This window comes from Polypterus senegalus, chromosome 4 (genome assembly GCF_016835505.1).
Source record: "Polypterus senegalus isolate Bchr_013 chromosome 4, ASM1683550v1, whole genome shotgun sequence".
NCBI lineage: Eukaryota > Metazoa > Chordata > Cladistia > Polypteriformes > Polypteridae > Polypterus > Polypterus senegalus.
The window spans coordinates 72,434,303-72,455,806 of NC_053157.1; the positions used below are offsets into that span (position 1 = coordinate 72,434,303).

Below are 21,504 nucleotides of genomic sequence, written 5' to 3' on the forward strand. Positions count from 1 at the left end.
CAAGGTGAAATGAATAATGCTGTAGTGGTCCAGTGCTGCTAAGATTCACACCATCGAGAAGACATTGATTTATTTATTTTTGTGATGGAGATTCCAGGGATGCACCCAGCCTTGGCCCGACCCGCATGCACTCACAAACAAGGACAAAAACAAAGCAAACCGGTAATCAAACAGCAAATAAAGAATAATGAAAACAAATGAAATAAATGAAAACGATAATACCCTTGTTACCCTTACTGTGATTTTACACATTAAATACAACAAAGCTCAAACAGAACACACATAGTCCTCATGTACATAGGCAGAGGGCAGACAATCCAGACGCCAACCACGAAACGATCCAGGACAAAACGAATAAGTACAGGTGACCCAACAGAAGGCAGGCAGACAGACAGGAACTTGAAACACAAATTACAAATTTTTTATTTATTTTTTTGCTCTTGGTCACCGGCCTCCTTTTTAAAAGCCGCGCTGATATCCTTTGACCCCAGCAGCCCCTGCACCCTCAGCAGAAGACCAATCAGAGCCACTGCAGAGACTGCTGGGAGTTGCAGTTTCATATTCTGTTAGCTACTTTTACCATCCCAAGCCGCGTTTTTATCTACAGTTGCTTCCTTTTCTCTCTACAGTACAGTATTGCCATGAAAAAGCCATAAACATTGCAGCAGATATTTGCAAACCGTTGTGATATAATAACAGTTGTAGCAAGATATTATACCATGAATGTAAATTATAACATTTTTGTAGAAGGTCATATTTGGATTTTGCAAATAATGCGTCTATAGGTGCCGGTCATAAAATTAGAATATCATGACAAAGTTGATTTATTTCAGTAATTTCATTCAAAAAGTGAAACTTGTATATTAGATTCATTCATTACACACAGACTTTCTTTTAATTTTGATGATTCTAACTGACAACTAATGAAAGTCCCAAATTCAGTATCTCGGAAAATTAGAATATTGTGAAAAGGTTCAATATTGAAGACACCTGGTGCCACACTCTAATCAGCTAATTAACTCAAAACACCTGCAAAAGCCTTTAAATGGTCTCTCAGTCTAGTTCTGTAGGCTACACAATCATGGGGAAGACTGCTGACTTGACAGTTGTCCAAAAGACGACCATTGACACCTTGCACAAGGAGGGCAAGACACAAAAGGTCATTGTTAAAGAGGCTGGCTGTTCACAGAGCTCTGTGTCCAAGCATATTAATAGAGAGGGGAAGGGAAGGACAAGATGTGGTAGAAAAAAGTGTACAAGCAATAGGGATAACCACATTCTGGAGTGGATTGTGAAACAAAACCCATTAAAAACTGTGGGGGAGATTCACAAAGAGTAGACTGCAGCTGGAGTCAGTGCTTCAAGAAACACCACGCACAGACGTATGCAAGACATGGGTTTTAGCTGTCGCATTCCTTGTGTCAAGCCACTCTTGAACAAGAGACCGCGTCAGAAGCATCTCGCCTGGGCTAAAGACAGAAAGGACTGGACTGCTGCCGAGTGGTCCAAAGTTATGTTCTCTGATGAAAGTAAATTTTGCATTTCCTTTGGAAATCAAGGTCCCAGAGTCTGGAGGAAGAGAGGAGAGGCACAGAATCCACGTTGCTTGAGGTCCAGTGTAAAGTTTCCACAGTCAGTGATGGTTTGGGGTGCCATGTCATCTGCTGGTGTTGGTCCATTGTGTTTTCTGAGGTCCAAGGTCAATGCAGCCGTCTACCAGGAAGTTTTAGAGCACTTCATGCTTCCTGCTGCTGACAAACTTTATGGAGATGCAGATTTCATTTTCCAACAGGACCTGGCACCTGCACAAAGTGCCAAAACTACCAGTACCTGGTTTAAGGACCATGGTATCCCTGTTCTTGATTGGCCAGCAAACTCGCCTGACCTTAACCCCATAGAAAATCTATGGGGTATTGTGAAGAGGAAGATGCAATACGCCAGACCCAACAATTCAGAAGAGCTGAAGGCCACTATCAGAGCAACATGGGCTCTCATAACACCTGAGCAGTGCCACAGACTGATCGACTCCATGCCACGCCACATTGCTGCAGTAATCCAGGCCAAAGGAGCCCCAACTAAATATTGAGTGCTGTACATGCTCATACTTTTCATGTTCATACCTTTCAGTTGGCCAACATTTCTAAAAATCCTTTTTTTGCATTGGTCTTAATTGATATTCTAATTTTCCGAGATACTGAATTTGGGACTTTCATTAGTTGTCAGTTATAATCATCAAAATTAAAAGAAATAAACATTTGAAATACATCAGTCTGTGTGTAATGAATGAATCTAATATACAAGTTTCACTTTTTGAATAGAATTACTGAAATAAATCAACTTTGTCAAGATATTCTAATTTTATGACCGGCACCTATATGTCATGCAAAAATTATACTCATTTAATTGTTTTGGTATGCTTTGAAATTGAGTATAATTTATCATAAAATATTTATTTTATTGCTTTGTTTTGTCAATAAATCTAAAGTACAGTAGTAACTGCCAAAATAAAAGCTAAAATAGAAATAACTGCAAAACTTAAGAAGAAACAGAAGTTAAAACTAAATGTTAAAGCAAATTTAAGTTTACAAAGCAAGATTTATGTGTTTTGCATTATAATTTTATATATCATATTCTCATCACAGTATTTGGGATTCATTCAGATATTGAGTAGAATGGTATATTTTTATTGGTGTATGTTTGTCTAATGAGTTTGATTGATAGATAGATAGATAGATACTTTATTAATCCCAAGGGGAAATTCACATAATCCAGCAGCAGTATACTGATACAAAGAAACAACATTAAATTAAATAGTAATAAAAATGAAAAGAATTAAAATAAAATTAATGTTCGCATTTACTCCCCCGGGTGGAATTGAAGAGTCGCATAGTGTGGGGGAGGAACGATCTCCTCAGTCTGTCAGTGGAACAGGACAGTGACAAAAGTCTGTCACTGAAGCTACTCCTCTGCCTGGAGATGATCCTGTTAAGTGGATGCAATGGATTCTTCATGATTGACAGGAGTTTGCTTAGTGCCCGTCGCTCTGCCACAGATGTTAAACTGTCCAACTTTAATCCTACAATGGAGCCGGCCTTCTTAACAAGTTTGTCCAGGCGTGAGGCGTCTTTCATCTTTATGCTGCCACCTCAGCACACCACCGCATAGAAGAGGGCACTCACCACAGCCGTCTGGTAGGATGCCAACCTTCTCAGAAAGTAAAGTCTGCTCTGAGCTTTCTTACATAGAGCATCAGTATTGGCAGTCCAGTCCAATTTGTCATCCAGCTGCACTCCCAGATATTTATAGGTCTGCACCCTCTGCAGTTTGTGAAAATGCATTAATAAATTGACTTCTTCCTGTAGCTTAGAGAAATACATCTAGGTTGTACAGCAAATTTAAATTGCTTCTGGTGATTATGCCATATGTTGTCCAGTCCAGGTGTCATGCTCCTGCAGTATTATTAATTTCCTTGGCTTTTTATTTTTAAGTATACAATGAATTAAATTTTACTTTTATTCCACTTTTCTTTTACTTCTTAGGATGTAAATTATACAGAGTTGCTAAATTTGATTGTTTTTCATCAGCTGTTTATAAAATTACTATCGGGACACTAAGTTCCCCAAGCAAAACCGTTTTTAAATGTAACATCACCAGTGGTCTTCCCCATTATAAACTGGGAAACTGTTTAAAGTTTGGCAGACATAGTCTTAAAAGGTATGCATTTAAACGGCAGACAGACACACAAATTGACATTCAGCTTTATACAGTATATTAGATAAATTGATAATTATTTTTAAGTGGGAATGTTCTAGTAAATGGTTCAAATATAGTGTTTGTTCCTATCAAGTTGGTTAATTAAAAGAAGATCATTTTGAAATTTTTATTTTATTTTCTAGTTAGTATATTCATTGACAAGTCATTCTTATATTGTAATTTTTTCTTTTACAAGAATATCATCCAGATGGTTTGTGGACTAACATGACATGCAGTTTTTTTATTTTTGTCGAGGAGCAAAACACACTTTTACAAAATAAACAAGGGATTTGCTGTTTGAGGAATACAGTTATTGCGTGCATAGCATAGTTGTAAATAAGGCTGTGTTCTTCAGGCACTAATGGTTTGTTTGCCAGAGATATTGAGGTTAATGCAAGTTATATTAGAAGAAATCCCAAGAAACATGTGGAGACCTGTGAATAATCCATACCCTTTTGACAAGTATTTATAGCCAAGATCTTTGATTTTAATTAAGAATATATATGTACTAGTAAAATATATTTATTTATGTTACAGCTCCTGAAAGCTACAGTGACTTGAAATCTTTACTTTTGCGATATTCCTCAGAAAAACAGTCCCTCATAATACAGAGAATTAAAAAATGCAACCATCCAAGCCTTGCAGTAGGAAATAAAACAAAACTTGAGGTAAGTTTGTTTTTGAGTGATTTGTGATCAAATATTTTATACAATTTATATGATTAAGTGTTGAAACCCATTTTATGTTTGTTTTATGTTACAGAAGTTATTTGGTTTTCTTTTTGAGTATGTCGGAGACCTGGCAATAAGGGAACAACCAGATTTTGGCACAATCAATTTGCTTGTTCCGTGAGTGTAGATTTTTCTTGTGATTCTATTAATAATAGTAATAATGTTGTGCAAAAGCATGCCTCATAAGTGTTCAGTGATCTCTGTCGTATGTATGTATGTATGTGTGTGTGTATGTATCTGTGTATGTATTTATGTACAGTGGTGTGAAGAACTATTTGCCCCCTTCCTGATTTCTTATTCTTTTGCATGTTTGTCACACAAAATGTTTCTGATCATCAAACACATTTAACCATTAGTCAAATATAACACAAGTAAACACAAAATGCAGTTTTTAAATGATGTTTTTTATTATTTAGGGAGAAAAAAAAATCCAAACCTACATGGCCCTGTGTGAAAAAGTAATTGCCCCCTGAACCTAATAACTGGTTGGGCCACCCTTAGCAGCAATAACTGCAATCAAGCGTTTGCGATAACTTGCAATGAGTCTTTTACAGCGCTCTGGAGGAATTTTGGCCCACTCATCTTTGCAGAATTGTTGTAATTCAGCTTTATTTGAGGGTTTTCTAGCATGAACCGCCTTTTTAAGGTCATGCCATAGCATCTCAATTGGATTCAGGTCAGGACTTTGACTAGGCCACTCCAAAGTCTTCATTTTGCTTTTCTTCAGCCATTCGGAGGTGGATTTGCTGGTGTGTTTTGGGTTATTGTCCTGTTGCAGCACCCAAGATCGCTTCAGCTTGAGTTGACGAACAGATGGCCGGACATTCTCCTTCAGGATTTTTTGGTAGACAGTAGAATTCATGGTTCCATCTATCACAGCAAGCCTTCCAGGTCCTGAAGCAGCAAAACAACCCCAGACCATCACACTACCACCACCATATTTTACTGTTGGTATGATGTTCTTTTCTGAAATGCTGTGTTCCTTTTACGCCAGATGTAACGGGACATTTGCCTTCCAAAAAGTTCAACTTTTGTCTCGTCAGCCCACAAGGTATTTTCCCAAAAGTCTTGGCAATCATTGAGATGTTTCTTAGCAAAATTGAGACGAGCCCTAATGTTCTTTTGCTTAACAGTGGTTTGCGTCTTGGAAATTTGCCATGCAGGCCGTTTTTGCCCAGTCTCTTTCTTATGGTGGAGTCGTGAACACTGACCTTAATTGAGGCAAGTGAGGCCTGCAGTTCTTTAGACGTCGTCCTGGGGTCTTTTGTGACCTCTCGGATGAGTCGTCTCTGCGCTCTTGGGGTAATTTTGCTCAGCTGGCCACTCCTGGGAAGGTTCACCACTGTTCCATGTTTTTGCCATTTGTGAATAATGGCTCTCACTGTGGTTTGCTGGAGTCCCAAAGCTTTAGAAATGGCTTTATAACCTTTACCAGACTGATAGATCTCAATTACTTCTGTTCTCATTTGTTCCTGAATTTCTTTGGATCTTGGCATGATGTCTAGCTTTTGAGGTGCTTTTGGTCTACTTCTCTGTGTCCGGCAGCTCCTATTTAAGTGATTTCTTGATTGAAACAGGTGTGGTAGTAATCAGGCCTGGGGGTGGCTACGGAAATTGAACTCAGGTACAATACACCACAGTTATGTTATTTTTTAACAAGGGGGCAATTACTTTTTCACACAGAGCCATGTAGGTTTGGATTTTTTTTCTCCCTAAATAATAAAAACCATCATTTAAAAACTGCATTTTGTGTTTATATATATATATATATATATATATATATATATATATATATATATATATATATATATATATATATATATATATATATATATGCACTGTATATACAGTGCATCCGGAAAGTATACACAGCACATCACTTTTTCCACATTTTGTTATGTTACAAGCTTATTCCAAAATGAATTTGAATTCTTCACACAACACCCCATAATGTCAACGTGAAAAAATTTTGCTTGAGGTTTTTTGCAAATAAAAAACTGAGATCACATGTACATAAGTATTCACAGCCTGTGCTCAATACTTTGTCAATGCACCTTTGGCAGCAATTACTAAACTTTTTCCACAATGTCATTATGGGGTGTTGTGTGTAGAATTCTGAGGAAAAAAAATGAATTTAATCCATTTTGGAATAAGGCTGTAACATAACAAAATGTGGAAAAAGTGATGCGCTGTGAATAGTTTCCAGATGCACTGTACTTCATACTGTATGTGCAAGATGATGTACAGGAATGTACATATATATATATATATATATATATATATATATATATATATATATATATATTGCACTGTTACACAAAAATCTTGTTTTACACTGGTAACATTTTGTGTTTCTGTTGATATGTACATGAATATATGTAAATAATTTTTTTTTTTTTTAGTCACCTATATGATCTATGCCAACTTTTCCCAGAAGCAGCTTGTAAATGTGTTCAGTCGATATTTAGAGACTCTGCTCATGACATTGAGGAGGTAGTAGAAGTTAAAGGCAAAGCACCATTACCAGGGCTTCCTGTAGTAAGTTGTATTTTTTTTTTTGTAGTTTATAATTCAGAAATCCTTTGTTTCTTTTCTTCATGCTCATAATATAATCAGTATTTAATTCAATTGTAGTAATAGCAGCAAGTGCAAGTCAGATGCCTACCTACTTTGTGTTGGTCAACAGTTAATAGGAGGACACACACACTTTAGAAATGTAATTAAATAATCATGTGCATTTATAATTTCCCAAAAAAGATATAAAAATAGTATTGATAAATTCTTCCATTAATTTGTAACTTGACCAACCTACTTATTTATGACCCACACACTGCAGATCGGCATAAGAACAAGCATTAAAGCGATGAAAGGAAAAAAAAAATAAAAAGTATATTTACATATTAACAAACAAGACAGTTTAAGTAATTCTCCAAAAAAGTACACAACAAGAATCAAAGGCAGACTTTTACAGATTAGGGTGCTAGATGTTCTCGCCTGAGTTTCCCCAGTTTCCCCAATTTGGATCATTGTCATTACAGTTCATGAGTATGGTGAAATACAGGAAGCCAATAACCAAACATTCTGTCCTACCGGTCTCAAAGATCAATTGCTCCAGTAATGCTACAAAAAAAACTTCATCTTCAGAGATGCGTCTCCTTTGTACCCCTCCCAAGTAAAATAAAACCTTCTTCTAGCAGGGGTTACACAGGTGGATTTTTTGGCGCTATCTCACTGATTCTCCTTGTTTCACTGCTCTCTCTCTCTCTCTCTCTCTCTCTCTCTCTCTCTCTCTCTCTCTCTCTCTCATCTTCAGCCCCAACCGTCTGCTCTGTGTCTTCCCCTTAAAGGTGTAGTTCCCCATTTTTTGGGGAACCCTCAGCAACCCATTTCCTGATGTACACCCTAAAGAGATGCAAAACGACTACGCAACAATAGTACAGGTGGCAATTGCTACATATTTTTGTAGTTGCAAAGGAAAATTTGATAGGTTCACTGCAATTCATGTGAACTATTATTTTTTCTTTGATACTACTTATGCATTACATCACACCAAATCCACCCATCTACATCATCAGAAATGCAAATTTAATTAGTTCTAATTAACCCTTTCCATTTCTTTTTCTAAATCATTCAAGCATTGAATAGAAGAATTATTGAAAGTGCAAAGATCTTTTTGCTGCATTTGAGTTTTATCAGTTGTCTGACTGCAAAAAATGTATAGTGGAAGGGATTAGCAGGATTATTAGGAACTTAATTATCAACATTTTTATCACATCTGCATACAGCTGTTCCACAGATGTACACTTGACTGAAATTATTCTGCTTTAATAATACTGCATAGTGTAACTTTATCTTGAACACTTGTTTATAACAACACCAATCAGACCAAAAGAACACTGTATGTAACAGATATATAGAATATTTGTAAAATAATGCAAGTAATATAGAGAGTGAAAAATATTTTTGTAGACATTTCCTAACTGTCGTCAAGGCATATGTATTTGTGTGTGTGTTATATATACAGGTGGGATCCTGTTGTAACGAAATTCTTGGGACCATGAAAATATCTCTTTATAGTAGAAATTTCTTTATCACGTAAATTTCGTTATAATGAATATGGGGAAAATACATATGTGTACTATTGTGACTGGGGTCACCAGTGATTTGCCATCTCTAACGACAGTGGCTGAAGGACAGCATCATAGCTTCTCTGCTGTATCTAGTAAACCAAGGGCAAAGTGTTTGTCCTCTGCATAATCAGGCTTTACCGCGTAATGTGTGTTTAAAACATTTAACAAATTTAACAATTGACCTGCTCTTCCTCACACTTAACTGGTCTGCTACAGCGCTGACTCTGAGCCTCTGGTGGTGTTCTAATGTGAAGATAGGGGTTAAAACATGACAGTTGCCTGCGTTACGATCCCTATCATGTGTGCTTAAGTAATGAAATAGCAGCTCCTATTTTGAATGAAGTCTTAAGCCTGTACTTGCCTTCTCTATCTACATATATAAAAAGATTAGCTAAATCGTGCAACATTTTCATGCAGTGCTCATGTTTCTTCAAAACTGTACACTATATGCTATACATCTATATATATATTTTTTTTTTTTTCATCTTAATTAGGAGAATACAACAATGATACTCGTTTATTAGTAAAACCAATTTAACATTATTATGTAAAAAAATACTATTCTTAGCAGAGCACATGTATATAGTGGTTCAGTTGTGTGTAAGTATTTGACAAGCCACACATGTGGCGCAATGGTAACACAGCTGTCTTGCATTAAGGAGATTGTGAATTCGTGTCCCAGGTCCATGCTGTTTGAAATATCGTAAAAAAGTTTAGTTATTTATTTGTATTTAACAAAAAAATTCTATTGTGCACTGATAGTGAAAGAAGCAAGCTATCGATGGGGGCGTTGGGCCTCCATAGGCAGCCAGTGGGGCACATCCCTAGTACAGTAATAAAGTGCTTGTATGTTCCTTGGAAACTTGGACTCGCCTTTCTGTCTCTCATGCAACTAACTCTGTGACCCAAACTTGATAATACCTGCTTAAAAAAACAGCACTTCTTAAACTGCAAAAAAAATATATTTTGAAAATGAGACATTAGAAATTCAGACATGAATACAGAATGAAAATAAGACTTAGATGGAACTTTTTTTTTTTATAGAAATACAAATGCGCTTGTAATTTTTTTCCGTTCAGGTCTCAATGTCTGATTGTTAACTTTGTCTTCTACTTCTTTTTCGATCTTTCACAATTGTTGGTAACGTTGAAGGTGTGATTCCAAATGCTTTTGTAACATAATTTTTCTTCATTCCAAAATCAACTTTTCCTAGGATTGTTAATTTTTCTTTCAGTGTAAACTGACACCGTTTCTCGCTTTCTTTGTTGATTGCAGAGAAAACTTTGACTCAAACAGTACAGTAGCTGTACACAAATCAACTACCTACGCAGACACTCGGTGGAGCACTGATTCAGAATTTGGCTATTTGTATGATGTCACGCCTAAATTCTTGCAGAGACTGCCTGAGAGGGGAAATTTTGCAGCAGACTGTCACTTTTCATTTGGTCTAACAAGAAAGAGACAGCCAGTTGCAGGATTTCTGTGACTCGGCGATTGTGTAGGCAAAGCATTAAGTATTTTTTGCTTCGCATTAATATCTTCGGTGGTCATTTTTGGTTGAAAAAATCTTGTTTATCCTGAAGTTTACATCTCATTTAAACAAAATCTGTTAAATATGACGTTGTATGAACGTTTGTCCGGTATTTGCTCTAACGGGATTTGACTTGTATATGGTTACTATCTTTAAAAGCAGGTTAATGTTTATTTTATATTTAGATCGTTTACCATTGTCTGTGAGTTTAAGTTATTCAAGTAAATATGTTTTACCCCTACTAAACAGTCCTAAGATATAGTGTGGTTTATATTTTGTCTTACAATTTGCTATCTGTGGGCTTTCCTTTTAGATGGTGTATCTGAAAATCAGTGCTATGTTATTTCCTACTTCTGACTTCCGACACCCTGTAGTGACCCCAGTACTTGTGTATATGAGCCAGTTGCTTACCAAGGTAGGCATTTTTTATTATACATTTATTCATATTTCTATGCCTATCAGATTTTATTATTGTTAAAGAGTCTTTGAAAGTTTAGTTCAGAGTAATTACAAGTATTAGCAAGTCTAACTTGTGCTATTTGCTATTATTCGTTAAATATTATGGAAATCTAATTAATATACCATATATTTTTTTTCCAAATAATGTTTACAAGCAGCCTTTAGATTAAGTGAGTTTCATTCCTGCTAACATTTGTTTCTCAATTTTGTATGTAATACGGGACTGAAAATGTCAGTTAATGGAAGTATCACCAAAAATGTATAATGTCTTAATCCTTATTTTACAAAAAGACATTTCAGACTTCTTACTAAAATTATAATGAATAAATATTACGGTGTTTTAAGTCACAAAATACATTATTTAAATGAAAATGAACTTTGGTTATATACAATCATCAGGTTTAAAATCACAATTGTTGTCATCACTAATTTCAATAAACAGATAAATCTAACCTCAAGTGACAAATAAAATATAATAGACTTCAGTGTGGTGTTTTTTTCCCCAAAGAGTAAGCAAATATTTTGAAAGCAATAGGGAAAAATAGTATTTTAGAGCAATCAGTGTTGTGTTCACATCACCGATATTCTCAGAAAAGCAATTGGTGCTTCTCAATGATTGTTTAAGGCAATTAGAAATTCACCATTCTATAGGAGGAAGGTTGTTTTTAAATATAGGACTTTCAAGATGGTTGCATATCTTTCCAAAAGTGGAAGTCCCTGCAAATAGAGCCAAAGGTCAGACTGTTTAATGCTCTGAGAAACGAAGAAAAGCCCAAAAACTACATCATGTGACCTACAGACCTTGGTGAGCTTGGAAATGTTCAGGTTTATGATTGAACAGTTAGAAAAAACACTGAGCATGTATGGTTTTCATGAAGGGGTGTGTAACAGAGCGGGTCCTGCTCCATGCTCCCACTTCCAGTTTTGGTTGCCCTTGAACCCAGCACCTTCGGTAATGTAACCAGATGAACTGGTCTGATGGAGACAAGACAAACTGAGCAAGGGAAGGTTGCAAAAGACGCACAAGTGCTTTTATTCAAAAAAAAAACAAAACCTAAACAGTGTCCAAAGTGTAGTGCTTCATATTTCAATAAATACTGTAAATAATCCATAAAAATGAAAGTGGAGGTTAAAAATCCAAAATAAATAAATCTTTTAAAACAAAGTTAAAAATAACAGGCTGGAAACAGTTCCTTTTTAAACACCTGGTGCCGCCTTCATTTAACAGGCGGCTCCCCTGCTTATCCCAATGGGCTTTGCAACAGAGGAGTTGCCCTACCTGCAGCTGGCCTTCACCTGGTCCGTTCACTGGTTGTGTTAAGCTCCCGCCGGAAGGAGAATCGGGTTCCCCAGCGACCAGGATTCTCACTCTGGGGATCACTCTCCCAAGCCTCCCTGACTCCCGTGGAAATCCAACCACCTTCTGTGACACTCCAGCTCCTGAGATTGCTCAGCTGGAGTGACTGCTTCTTGCTGCCCCCACTGAGTGTCGGCCATTCAGTTCTGCTGAGCGGCTCTCCTCTCAGCTGCCTACATTCCAGTGAGCCTACTCTTGCTCGCTCGCTCACTCATTCACCGTTTTTATTTTTCTTCCTGCCTTCTTCTTCTTTCCAGTAACCTCCGTTCTTGTTTTTCTTTTTTCTCCCTATCCGTACTCGCGCTCCTCGTATTTATAATGGGGACATGGCATAGGTGTATCGATTAACAGCTCCCGGCATCAATTACAGATACGGGCGATCCCATACCTGTGCACTTCAGTGTGGAAACACCAACGCCCGGGAACCACCTCAGCCACACTACCACACCCCATCCTTAAACCGCGAATGCGGCGATTTTTTTATTTCAAAAAACTGCCTGTTTGTTTAGAGCGATACTGGCAAAACATATACAGTGGTACCACGGTATACATCCTTAATCCGTTCCAGATACTTTAAATTATACCAAACAGGACATATACCAAACAAATTTTTCTCATAAGAAATAAAGGGAAAATGATTAATCAGTTCCCATGAAAAAAAAAATCCTATTGTTATTGGCATATTATACATTGATGGGGTTGTATAAAATAATTTAAACACTGCTTAATACTAAAATACATAATACAAAAGCAATTAGATGAAATTACCTCACTTTACAGTACTTTTTAATAACATCTTTGTTTTTCACAATCGTAGATACCGTTGTTCTCGGCATACAGTATGCAGCAGCCATGTCCCAGATACGCATGCCACCTTCATACTTTTCAACAATCCATTCAAATTTCCGTGAAAATTCACATAGAGTTATAGCGCAGGTTGTTCACTGAATGCTAGCAAACTGGTGTACTGGCAGTCGTGGCTTTGTCTCGAGAGAGGTAAACAAGGGTAGCACGCGGATTGTTCACTGAATGCTAGCAACTGGCGTACTGACGCTCGTGGGCAGTCGTGGCTTTGTCTCGAGAGAGATAAACAAGGGTAGCGTGCAGTGTCCTAGCACGCAAGTCGTATTCCAAACAAACATCGTATACCAAGCAAAAGTTTTCGCTTCCAAACAGGACTTATTCCAAAGCAGACGTATACTGAGGTACTTTCCACTTTTTTCACACAGGGCCATGTAGGTTTGGATTTTTTTTTTCTCCCTAAATAATAAAAACCATCATTTAAAAACTGCATTTTGTGTTTACTTGTGTTATATTTGACTAATGGTTAAATGTGTTTGATGATCAGAAACATTTTGTGTGACAAACATGCAAAAGAATAAGAAATCAGGAAGGGGGCAAATAGTTTTTCACACCACTGTATATTGAAAAAAACTACAGCATTTGTAAACATGTTCTGTCATATATTGCACAAAGATACAAATAAACAAACCTATAACATTTCTGAACAAATTACTAACTTCAGTTTATATCCTCTATTGCACAAACCTATCAAAAAAAAAAATAAAACAATTGTAAAATTCAATTTAGGAAACTTCAAGTTGTGTGACAGGAACGCCAGTCTGTCCACGGCATCTGGCTTCAAAGTAGCTTGCTGATATGTTATAACATTTCCTCATGAAATGTGCTGAAAGCCTTCTTACAAAGTAAGTACTTTTTTGCAAGTTTCCCCAATTTGGGGAAATGTACTTCGTGTTTTCCACAACTCAAGTGGAGTTAGATCACTGTTCACCTTAGGTATTATTAAATAGCTCATGATCTCTTTTTTTAGCTGCAGTGTGCAGAAACTCGCCTTCTCTGAAGTTCTGTTTTTTTTTTTTTAAATGGCTGCTAAAAGACAATCTTTTTTGCTCCCTCCTTTGTGTCACCACCTGTTCCAATTTCTGCAGACATAGGGGCGGGATGGAGAGGAGCAAGGATCTGTGTGAGTGTTAAATAAGGAAAGAAAAAAAATGTGCCTTGGAATCAAAGACCCCCAACCAAGTCAGCTTACAAAATAAAATGTGCCTATTGGGCATATGCTTCTTAAGGAAATAAAAATAATACATTTGAATGAATTGTATAAATTCGAGCAGATTTTTTTATATTTTTGCCTGACACGTACAGGGATCTGTACTTTGCAGATTGTTGTCTTTTAAGCAACATCAGTCATTTCAAAGCCAAACCACCACCACGCAAGTGACGATGATTCAAGTCTTCCAATTAAATCAAACGGAGTAGATTGCGAGGTTGTTTTATCCTCTGGTGCTTACTCATTTTTAGGCAGCTACACTAGTTTAGCTTGTAGTGTGCTGGCCGTGCAAACGCAGTAATCTATCTTGTTAGGTTACATAAGACAGTGAATGCATGGACTCTCAAGGTGTGTTTTTCATTGTTTTTTGCAAAGTGAGTGGCATACTCAATAATTTCAGCTTCATTAAAACATCAATTAAGATATTATTGTAGACGTTGCGTATTGCACACTCCTTGCATGGCATAGGTTAACCAAATTGGATCTGAACAAAAACACACAATTCCTGGTACAGTATCCTTAGGAATGATAAGGTAAAGGTTGAGATGTTTGTTCATCATGCGTGGTGACATGTTAGGTGAAAACCACACACAATGTATTACAACTTTCATCTCATATTAACTGTCAAAGTTGATGATAGAGTGGTATAAATTTGGGTTTGTTTGTTATCCATAGGACTTTAGAAACTTGCAGTCATCAAGATGACTGTAGATTCCACTTTTATACCAAAGTATTGTTAAGATAAATGTGAGGCCACCTGTCCAACTGATTTAACTGGGATCAAACAATAGAACAATGATCCTAAGTATACCAGCAAAATAACATCTGAAAGGCTTAAAATAATTACATTATATCAAAGTGTTGGAATGGCCAAGTCAAAGTCATGGCTTCAATCACTTTGGGACACTGCCGGAATCTTAAGAGATCTGTGCATACTTGGATTAACCCTTAAACATTAATGAACTTATGTTAAAAGTGTGCCAAAATTTGTGTAAAATGATAGTAAGAGACAACTCCTACAGAAAATGTTTACTTCAAGTTATTAGTGCTGAAGGTGGATTTACATATAATCAAATTATAGGCTGTACTTAATCCCCCAACCACCCCATGTTTTCTGAATATTTGCTTACTTTTTGGAAAAAATGTTTAAACCTGTTATTTTGTATTTGTCACCTAAGGTTAGATTTATCTGTTTATTGAAGCTGGTGATGACAACATAATTATGATTTAGACCCATTTATCCATCCTTCCTTCCATTTTCTACCACTTATCCAGGTCTGTGTCACATTCCAACAGTATGTGCAAAAATCTCCAGATGTCCCTTTTTCCTGCCACTGGGGTTTTGCCAGGCCAACCAAGAGATATAATCTCTCTAGAGTGTCCTGGGTCTCCCTCGAAGTCTTCTCCAAGTTGAACATTCCTGAAATACCTCCCCATGGAGGTGTCCAGGAATCGTCCTAATCAGATGTCCAAACCACCTCTGCTAATTGCTTTCTAAGTGAAGGTGATTTAGACCCTGAATCGTAAAGTAAATTAATTTAAAGAGGGTGTACTTACCTTTTTCCCATGACCGTATGACAACCTTATGCTTAAATATTCTTTTGCTTTTAAAAATTATATAGTACCTCATATAGTTAAAAAGGCATAACAATTTCACTAAAAAGTCAGCACCAGCTGACATGCTGGCTTTGCTGAGCTATCGCATAAGTTACGCATAAGACAGAATGGCTGTTAGGCAGGATGTTACAATGATGGAAGTTACAAGCAGGAGATTCTAACCCTCTTCAGCAAAATTGGCACCTGCCTGTCTTGCTGCTTTGACAGTGTTTATTTATTGGCTTTATATGCTGCTGGTTAAGTCCCACTTGTGTGTAAAGATTTAAGTTTTTTGTTAATTGTTCCTTTTTTAGAGTCTTTAGAGACATTATAGATTTTTCATATACTGTATCTTATCTATATTCTTTACCCTGTACAATTAATTTCTGAGATATTTATATTCATATCACTTTGATTAAAAATTTTATTTTCATTATTACACTAAGCCATTTTGTTTTTGCATAAGCCATATGTTGAGCTTGGTGATTCTGGTTGTTCTGGTGATTCTCCAGCTAGCTTCTGAGAGATTGATACAGCTGATGTCATAGTATACAAGTGTATTTTATTCGCTACGTAAAAAGTCACTTAGTTATTGCTTCTGTTTCTGTTCTTACTGGCTTATTGATCCTTTGCTTCCAGCTTTTGAACTTTGATTTTTGGTTAGTGATTAAGGATTGGCGAAAGATCAGCTAGATTCTTTGGTATTTTGAACCCAGCTTCATATTTTGACCAGGTCTCTCTTTCCTGGTCCTTTTTCATAAAATCCCTTCATGTCTTGCTGAAATAGAACACAGAGATTTCTAAGAGTGTCGCCTCTCTGCCTCAGCAGTTTAGGTTGCTGGAATGGCTATTTGTGCTATTATGTACTGTATGTACAGTCCTTTTTGTTCATAATATCAGTGTCACGTTAACATAGTAGGTTTACACTTACTAAGCTTGTCATTTTTTTTAGTGTAGCAGGTTATCTTTTTATTCTTATGTTCTGTGTTTTTCTCTGTAGTGTCCAATAACATCATTACAAGACGTAGCAAAAGGATTACTTCTATGCTGTTTATTCATTGAGTATGTATCATTATCCCAGAAATTTGTACCGGAGCTTATCAGTTATCTTCTTGGAATTCTTCATCTGTCAGTTCCTGAAAAACACAACCTAGGTAGGTGTTGTTTGCAAGAAAAAAATGGTGTAAATGGTTTGTAAACATTTTTGTCTGTCACAATTAAGTTGTTGCCCGCTTTGTCTGAGATATAGTATCTTGCCTAGAGACCTGTGTTTTTTTATATGTTAACAGACGGATCACAGGCTAACTGGAAAATATTACAACATTGAAATGTGGCATCAGATGTTTTTATTTGCAGCATATGCATTGGTTAATGAGAGCAGATTCAATGTAAAATTCTTACTCTGTCTTTTACCTTCCAATATTGTTTTATGCCACTTAAGGTCTTGGAATTTTAGAATCTGTACTTTTAAATACATACATACTAAGGTGAACATAGTGAATGGTATGACAATTTATTTTATTTTTTTTATTGGTAATATATGCCAAATTAATATGGAATTGTTTTGTCACTTGGTAGCGCAGTGGCGCAGTGGGTAGCGCTGCTGCCTTGCAGTTAGGAGACCCGAGTTTGCTTCCCGGATCCTCCCTGCGTGGAGTTTGCATGTTTTCCCCATGTCTGCGTGGGTTTCCTTCCATAGTCCAAAGACATGCAGGTTAGGTGCATTGGCAATTCTAAATTGTCCCTTGTGTGGGCTTGGTGTGTGTGTGTGTGTGTGTGTGTGCCCTGCGGTGGGCTGGCGCCCATCCTGGGTTTTGTTTCCTGCATTGCGCCCTGTGTTGGCTGGGATTGGCTCCAGCAGATCCCCGTGACCCTGTGTTAGGATATAGCAGGTTGGATAATGGATGGATGTTTTGTCACTCAAAACTAGTGCATTAAAATTACATCATGTTAAATTGATAAGACGTGGTCAGTTACACTTTAAAATTTCTTTACATGCAAGTTCAACAAAACTGAGTGAAATGACATATATGCTAAACAACAAAGAATTCTGTGGCATACATATTGGTAATACTGTGTAATTTTTTTTATAAACCATTAAAATACTAGCCAACCCGCGGCGTACCATACGCCGCATAATCAGGCCGGTTTTTTGATTTTTAAGCACATGGAGAAAATTAACATTTGAAAAATCGGAAATGGAATAAATCAGCAAGAAAAGCAACATTGTAACAATGCACGGAACGAACCAACACACAATCGTCTGTGCGGCGCTCAGGCGCAGAGGGTGGAACAGGAGGAGAGGAGAAGGACGTCCACTCCGCTGCCTTTCCGTCATGCTAGTCTGCTGATTTCTCGTCCACTATGCACTGCCTGCTCATGTGCCCACCTCGAACTCGTCACTCGAGTCGTTGTCGTCTTAGCACAGTCCAGATGCAGCTGTGACTCACGTAGACTTTTCATTGCTCTGTGCGGTTTTGGCTGCCTTTCTATATATAATCAACCAAGACACCCGACCACGGTGGTAGCGAGGTGGGAGGGCGGTGTGTACAAAGTGCAGGAGCATCTAAGAAGACGCATGTTTGTCACGGATGCAAGTTGCTGTATGTAGTGTGTAAAACAGTTTGCTATGGTGCACGCGGTCGTGCGTCGTAACCGAAAACTCAGTTTTAAAAGAATGGTTACTTCATTATGTATACGACTGTAGGTGAATAAAAAGATGCAACTCTGGAGAGGGCAACATACAATACAGCGTTTTACACGCTGCATACAGTGATTCATATTCGTGACAAATATGAATCTTCTTAGATGGTGCTGTCGCGTCCACCAACGCTCTTGAAGCACACACACCGCCTGGTCATGTGCCCGCTCGCAAGAGCAACTAACAGAGACTCGCCCACCAACTGTAAGCCCATGGGATACCCATCGCAAACTGCTCTACACGCCACATACAGCAATTCACATCTGCGACAAACAAACTATTTTGCACAGTGCATACAGCGATTCACAGCCGCGACATGATTTTTCTTAGATGGTCCTGTTGCGTCCACCCTCGCACTCGAAGCATACACACTGCCTAGTCATGTGCCCGGTCGCAAGAGCAACTGACAGAGACCCGGCCACCAAGTCTAAGACCATGGAAAACCCCCCGGAAACTGTTTTACATGCTGTATACAACGATTCACATCCGCGACAAACATGCCTCCTCTTAGATAGTCCTGCTGTGTTGTGTGGTGCCTCTGTGTGAACCGGTCAGGCACAGAGAAGGTCAGCTGCTGAGAGAGCGTCTTGACTGTTGCAGGGCCTGCATTGGTGAAGCAGGTGAGACGGTAATGAAACAGAGGCACAGGGCTTATTGGTTTTTAAAGACTGCTTCCTTCATTGTGTTTTAACCTCAGTTTTAAAGGATTGTTTTAAGGATGCCATGGGGTACCCCTCGCAAACTGTTTTACACGCTGCATATGGCGATTCACTTCCGCGAGAAACATGCCTCTATGAACAGTCAACGTGACTCAGAGCTGCATGTGGACTCTATGACAGACGAACATAAAAGACGCCATTTTTCCTGTGTCGTCGCGTCCGAGTTGGTGGGAGTGGTTCTGCAAGTTGTTGTCGTATCCAATGGTCTTAAAGTTGGTGGGAGTTCCTGCATGCGCCATGGGCGTCTTAGTTGTCGGCGGCTTAGTGAATCCGCGCCCCTTCTGGCATGGTTTCCATGGGTGTCTTGCCTTAGTGAATTATATACATAGATTTTCACATTTACATTCCTGAAAAGAAAGTGTGATTACCATATACACTTGTGGATAAGCTGGGAATGTTAGGATTCAAAAGAGATCCAAAAAATTATATTCGGTTTTACTTGCGGATAAGCTGAGAATTTTAGGATTCAAAATAGACCAAAAAATTGTGTTTGGCATATTGCCAGGTTAGAGCTCAAAATCTGTTTTAACTTTACTCACTTTGGGTGTATGAGAAGGCTCTGAAATCCCAATATGCAAAGTAATGCAAGAGGTACTCTATACGTTTGTAGAATCATATCTTAAGTCATAATTTCACCCACTATAACTCATTTCCCAGTCAATAAGAGAAGAGTTTTCATTCATTTATGTGCCCAGAGTTTGCTAATAACCAAATTATTCGAACAGACAAAAAGATTATAAAATGCATAATCCTAGGCTTGTGTTGTAGAATTTTTATCAGTTTACAGTAAGTAATCACTCTAAAAAACGAGGCAGGGGGAAGTTTGTTGGCCATCTTTATTTCTTTTCACGGAAAGGGATGTTCTTGCAGCTAACAAGATAGCAGGACACATGCTTCCATGAGCAGAAGTACAGAGTCTTATTTATGCCCACTCAGGTCACATACCATATTTGCATATCTCATTTATGTAATACAAAAGTATACATCTTATTCGCTATAAAAATAAGACACCTTGATCATATAGTATAATGCTTCACTGGACAGCCTGGAACTTGTCATTTAATCCCAGGTGATTGCTGAAATGTTATAACATAGAAAGTTTGTGTTTTCTTTCACCTTGGACAGTATTTGTGAAAAATATGTCTAATTACAGTAATTGCAGTGCAGTCTTCACAGTAGAGATCAAGCTCTGTATAATTCATATTTTAAGAGATCATATATCAGAGCCAGGGGTCACCCTCTAAGATCTCCAGGACACTCTGAAGTAATAAAGCACTGAAGAAATTTCTACGACCTTTCAATGCACACTTTCTGAACCTGTGGCTAAGTGATTTCTTAATTACTGACACTGAGTCGTCTACTTTATACTGAAGATTATGTCTTGAAGTGGGCTGTTGTGTGCAGTGGTACATGTACTGGCTTTATTCAGTTTTTCACTGCAGCTTACCAGAAGTAAATATTAACATACTAGCATATCCTGCTCTAACCATAGCTCTCCGATCTAATATTATCATCTATTATCATCAGCTCTAATCATAGCAAAAATTTCAGCGGTACCCAAGAGCTAATAAAGAAATCATGTAAAATTTACAATATATTGGGATGGGTACCAAGGAGCCAACAAAACCAGAGAATCAGCACTTCTTTTTTTACACTTCAAGCAATGCTGATAATAGTTAAAAGTATGTTGATCCATATTTTTGTATGTCTATTTCTATGACATTGAAAAAAATATGTTTGATTCAGTATCATGCTTCAGTCCAAATATAAACATAAAATATGAATTCCATATTTTTTTAATGGTATATTAGATAGATAGATACTTTATTAATCCCAAGGGGAAATTCACATAATCCAGCAGCAGTATACTGATACAAAAAACAATATTAAATAGTAATAAAAATGCATGTAAAAGCAGACAATAACTTTGAGTAATGTTAGCATTTACTCCCCCGGGTGGAATTGAAGAGTCACATAGTGTGGGGGAGGAACGATCTCCTCAGTCTGTCAGTGGAGCAAGACAGTGACAAAAGTCTGTCACTGAAGCTACTCCTCTGCCTGGAGATGACACTGTTCAGTGGATGCAGTGGATTCTTCATGATTGGCAGGAGTTTGCTTAATGCCCGTCGCTCTGCCACAGATGTTAAACTGTCCAACTTTACTCCTACAATAGAGCTTGCCTTCTTAACAAGTTTGTCCAGGCGTGAGGTGTCTTTCGTCTTTATGCTGCCTCCCCAGCACACTACCACATAGAAGAGGGCACTCGCCACAAACGTCTGGTAGAACATCTGCAGCATCTTATTGCAGATGTTGAAGGACGCCAACCTTCTAAGAAAGTATAGTCGGCTCTGACCTTTCTTACACAGAGCATTAGTATTTGCAGTCCAGTCCAATTTGTCTTCTAGCTGCACTCCCAGGTATTTATAGGTCTGCACCCTCTGCACACAGTCACCTCT

The 21,504-nt window shown here is 37.7% G+C and overlaps 1 protein-coding gene across 1 annotated transcript in view; it reads left to right on the plus strand.

Moving 5' to 3' along the window:
* nop14 (NOP14 nucleolar protein homolog (yeast)) overlaps positions 1–21,504 on the plus strand; it is a 72,225-nt gene that overhangs the window by 28,991 nt on the left and 21,730 nt on the right. The window contains exons 10-14 of the mRNA XM_039750869.1: positions 4,291–4,421; positions 4,516–4,601; positions 6,887–7,022; positions 10,459–10,560; positions 16,629–16,782. Coding sequence (XP_039606803.1) covers positions 4,291–4,421; positions 4,516–4,601; positions 6,887–7,022; positions 10,459–10,560; positions 16,629–16,782 — 609 coding nt within the window. The remainder of the gene's footprint in view (positions 1–4,290; positions 4,422–4,515; positions 4,602–6,886; positions 7,023–10,458; positions 10,561–16,628; positions 16,783–21,504) is intronic.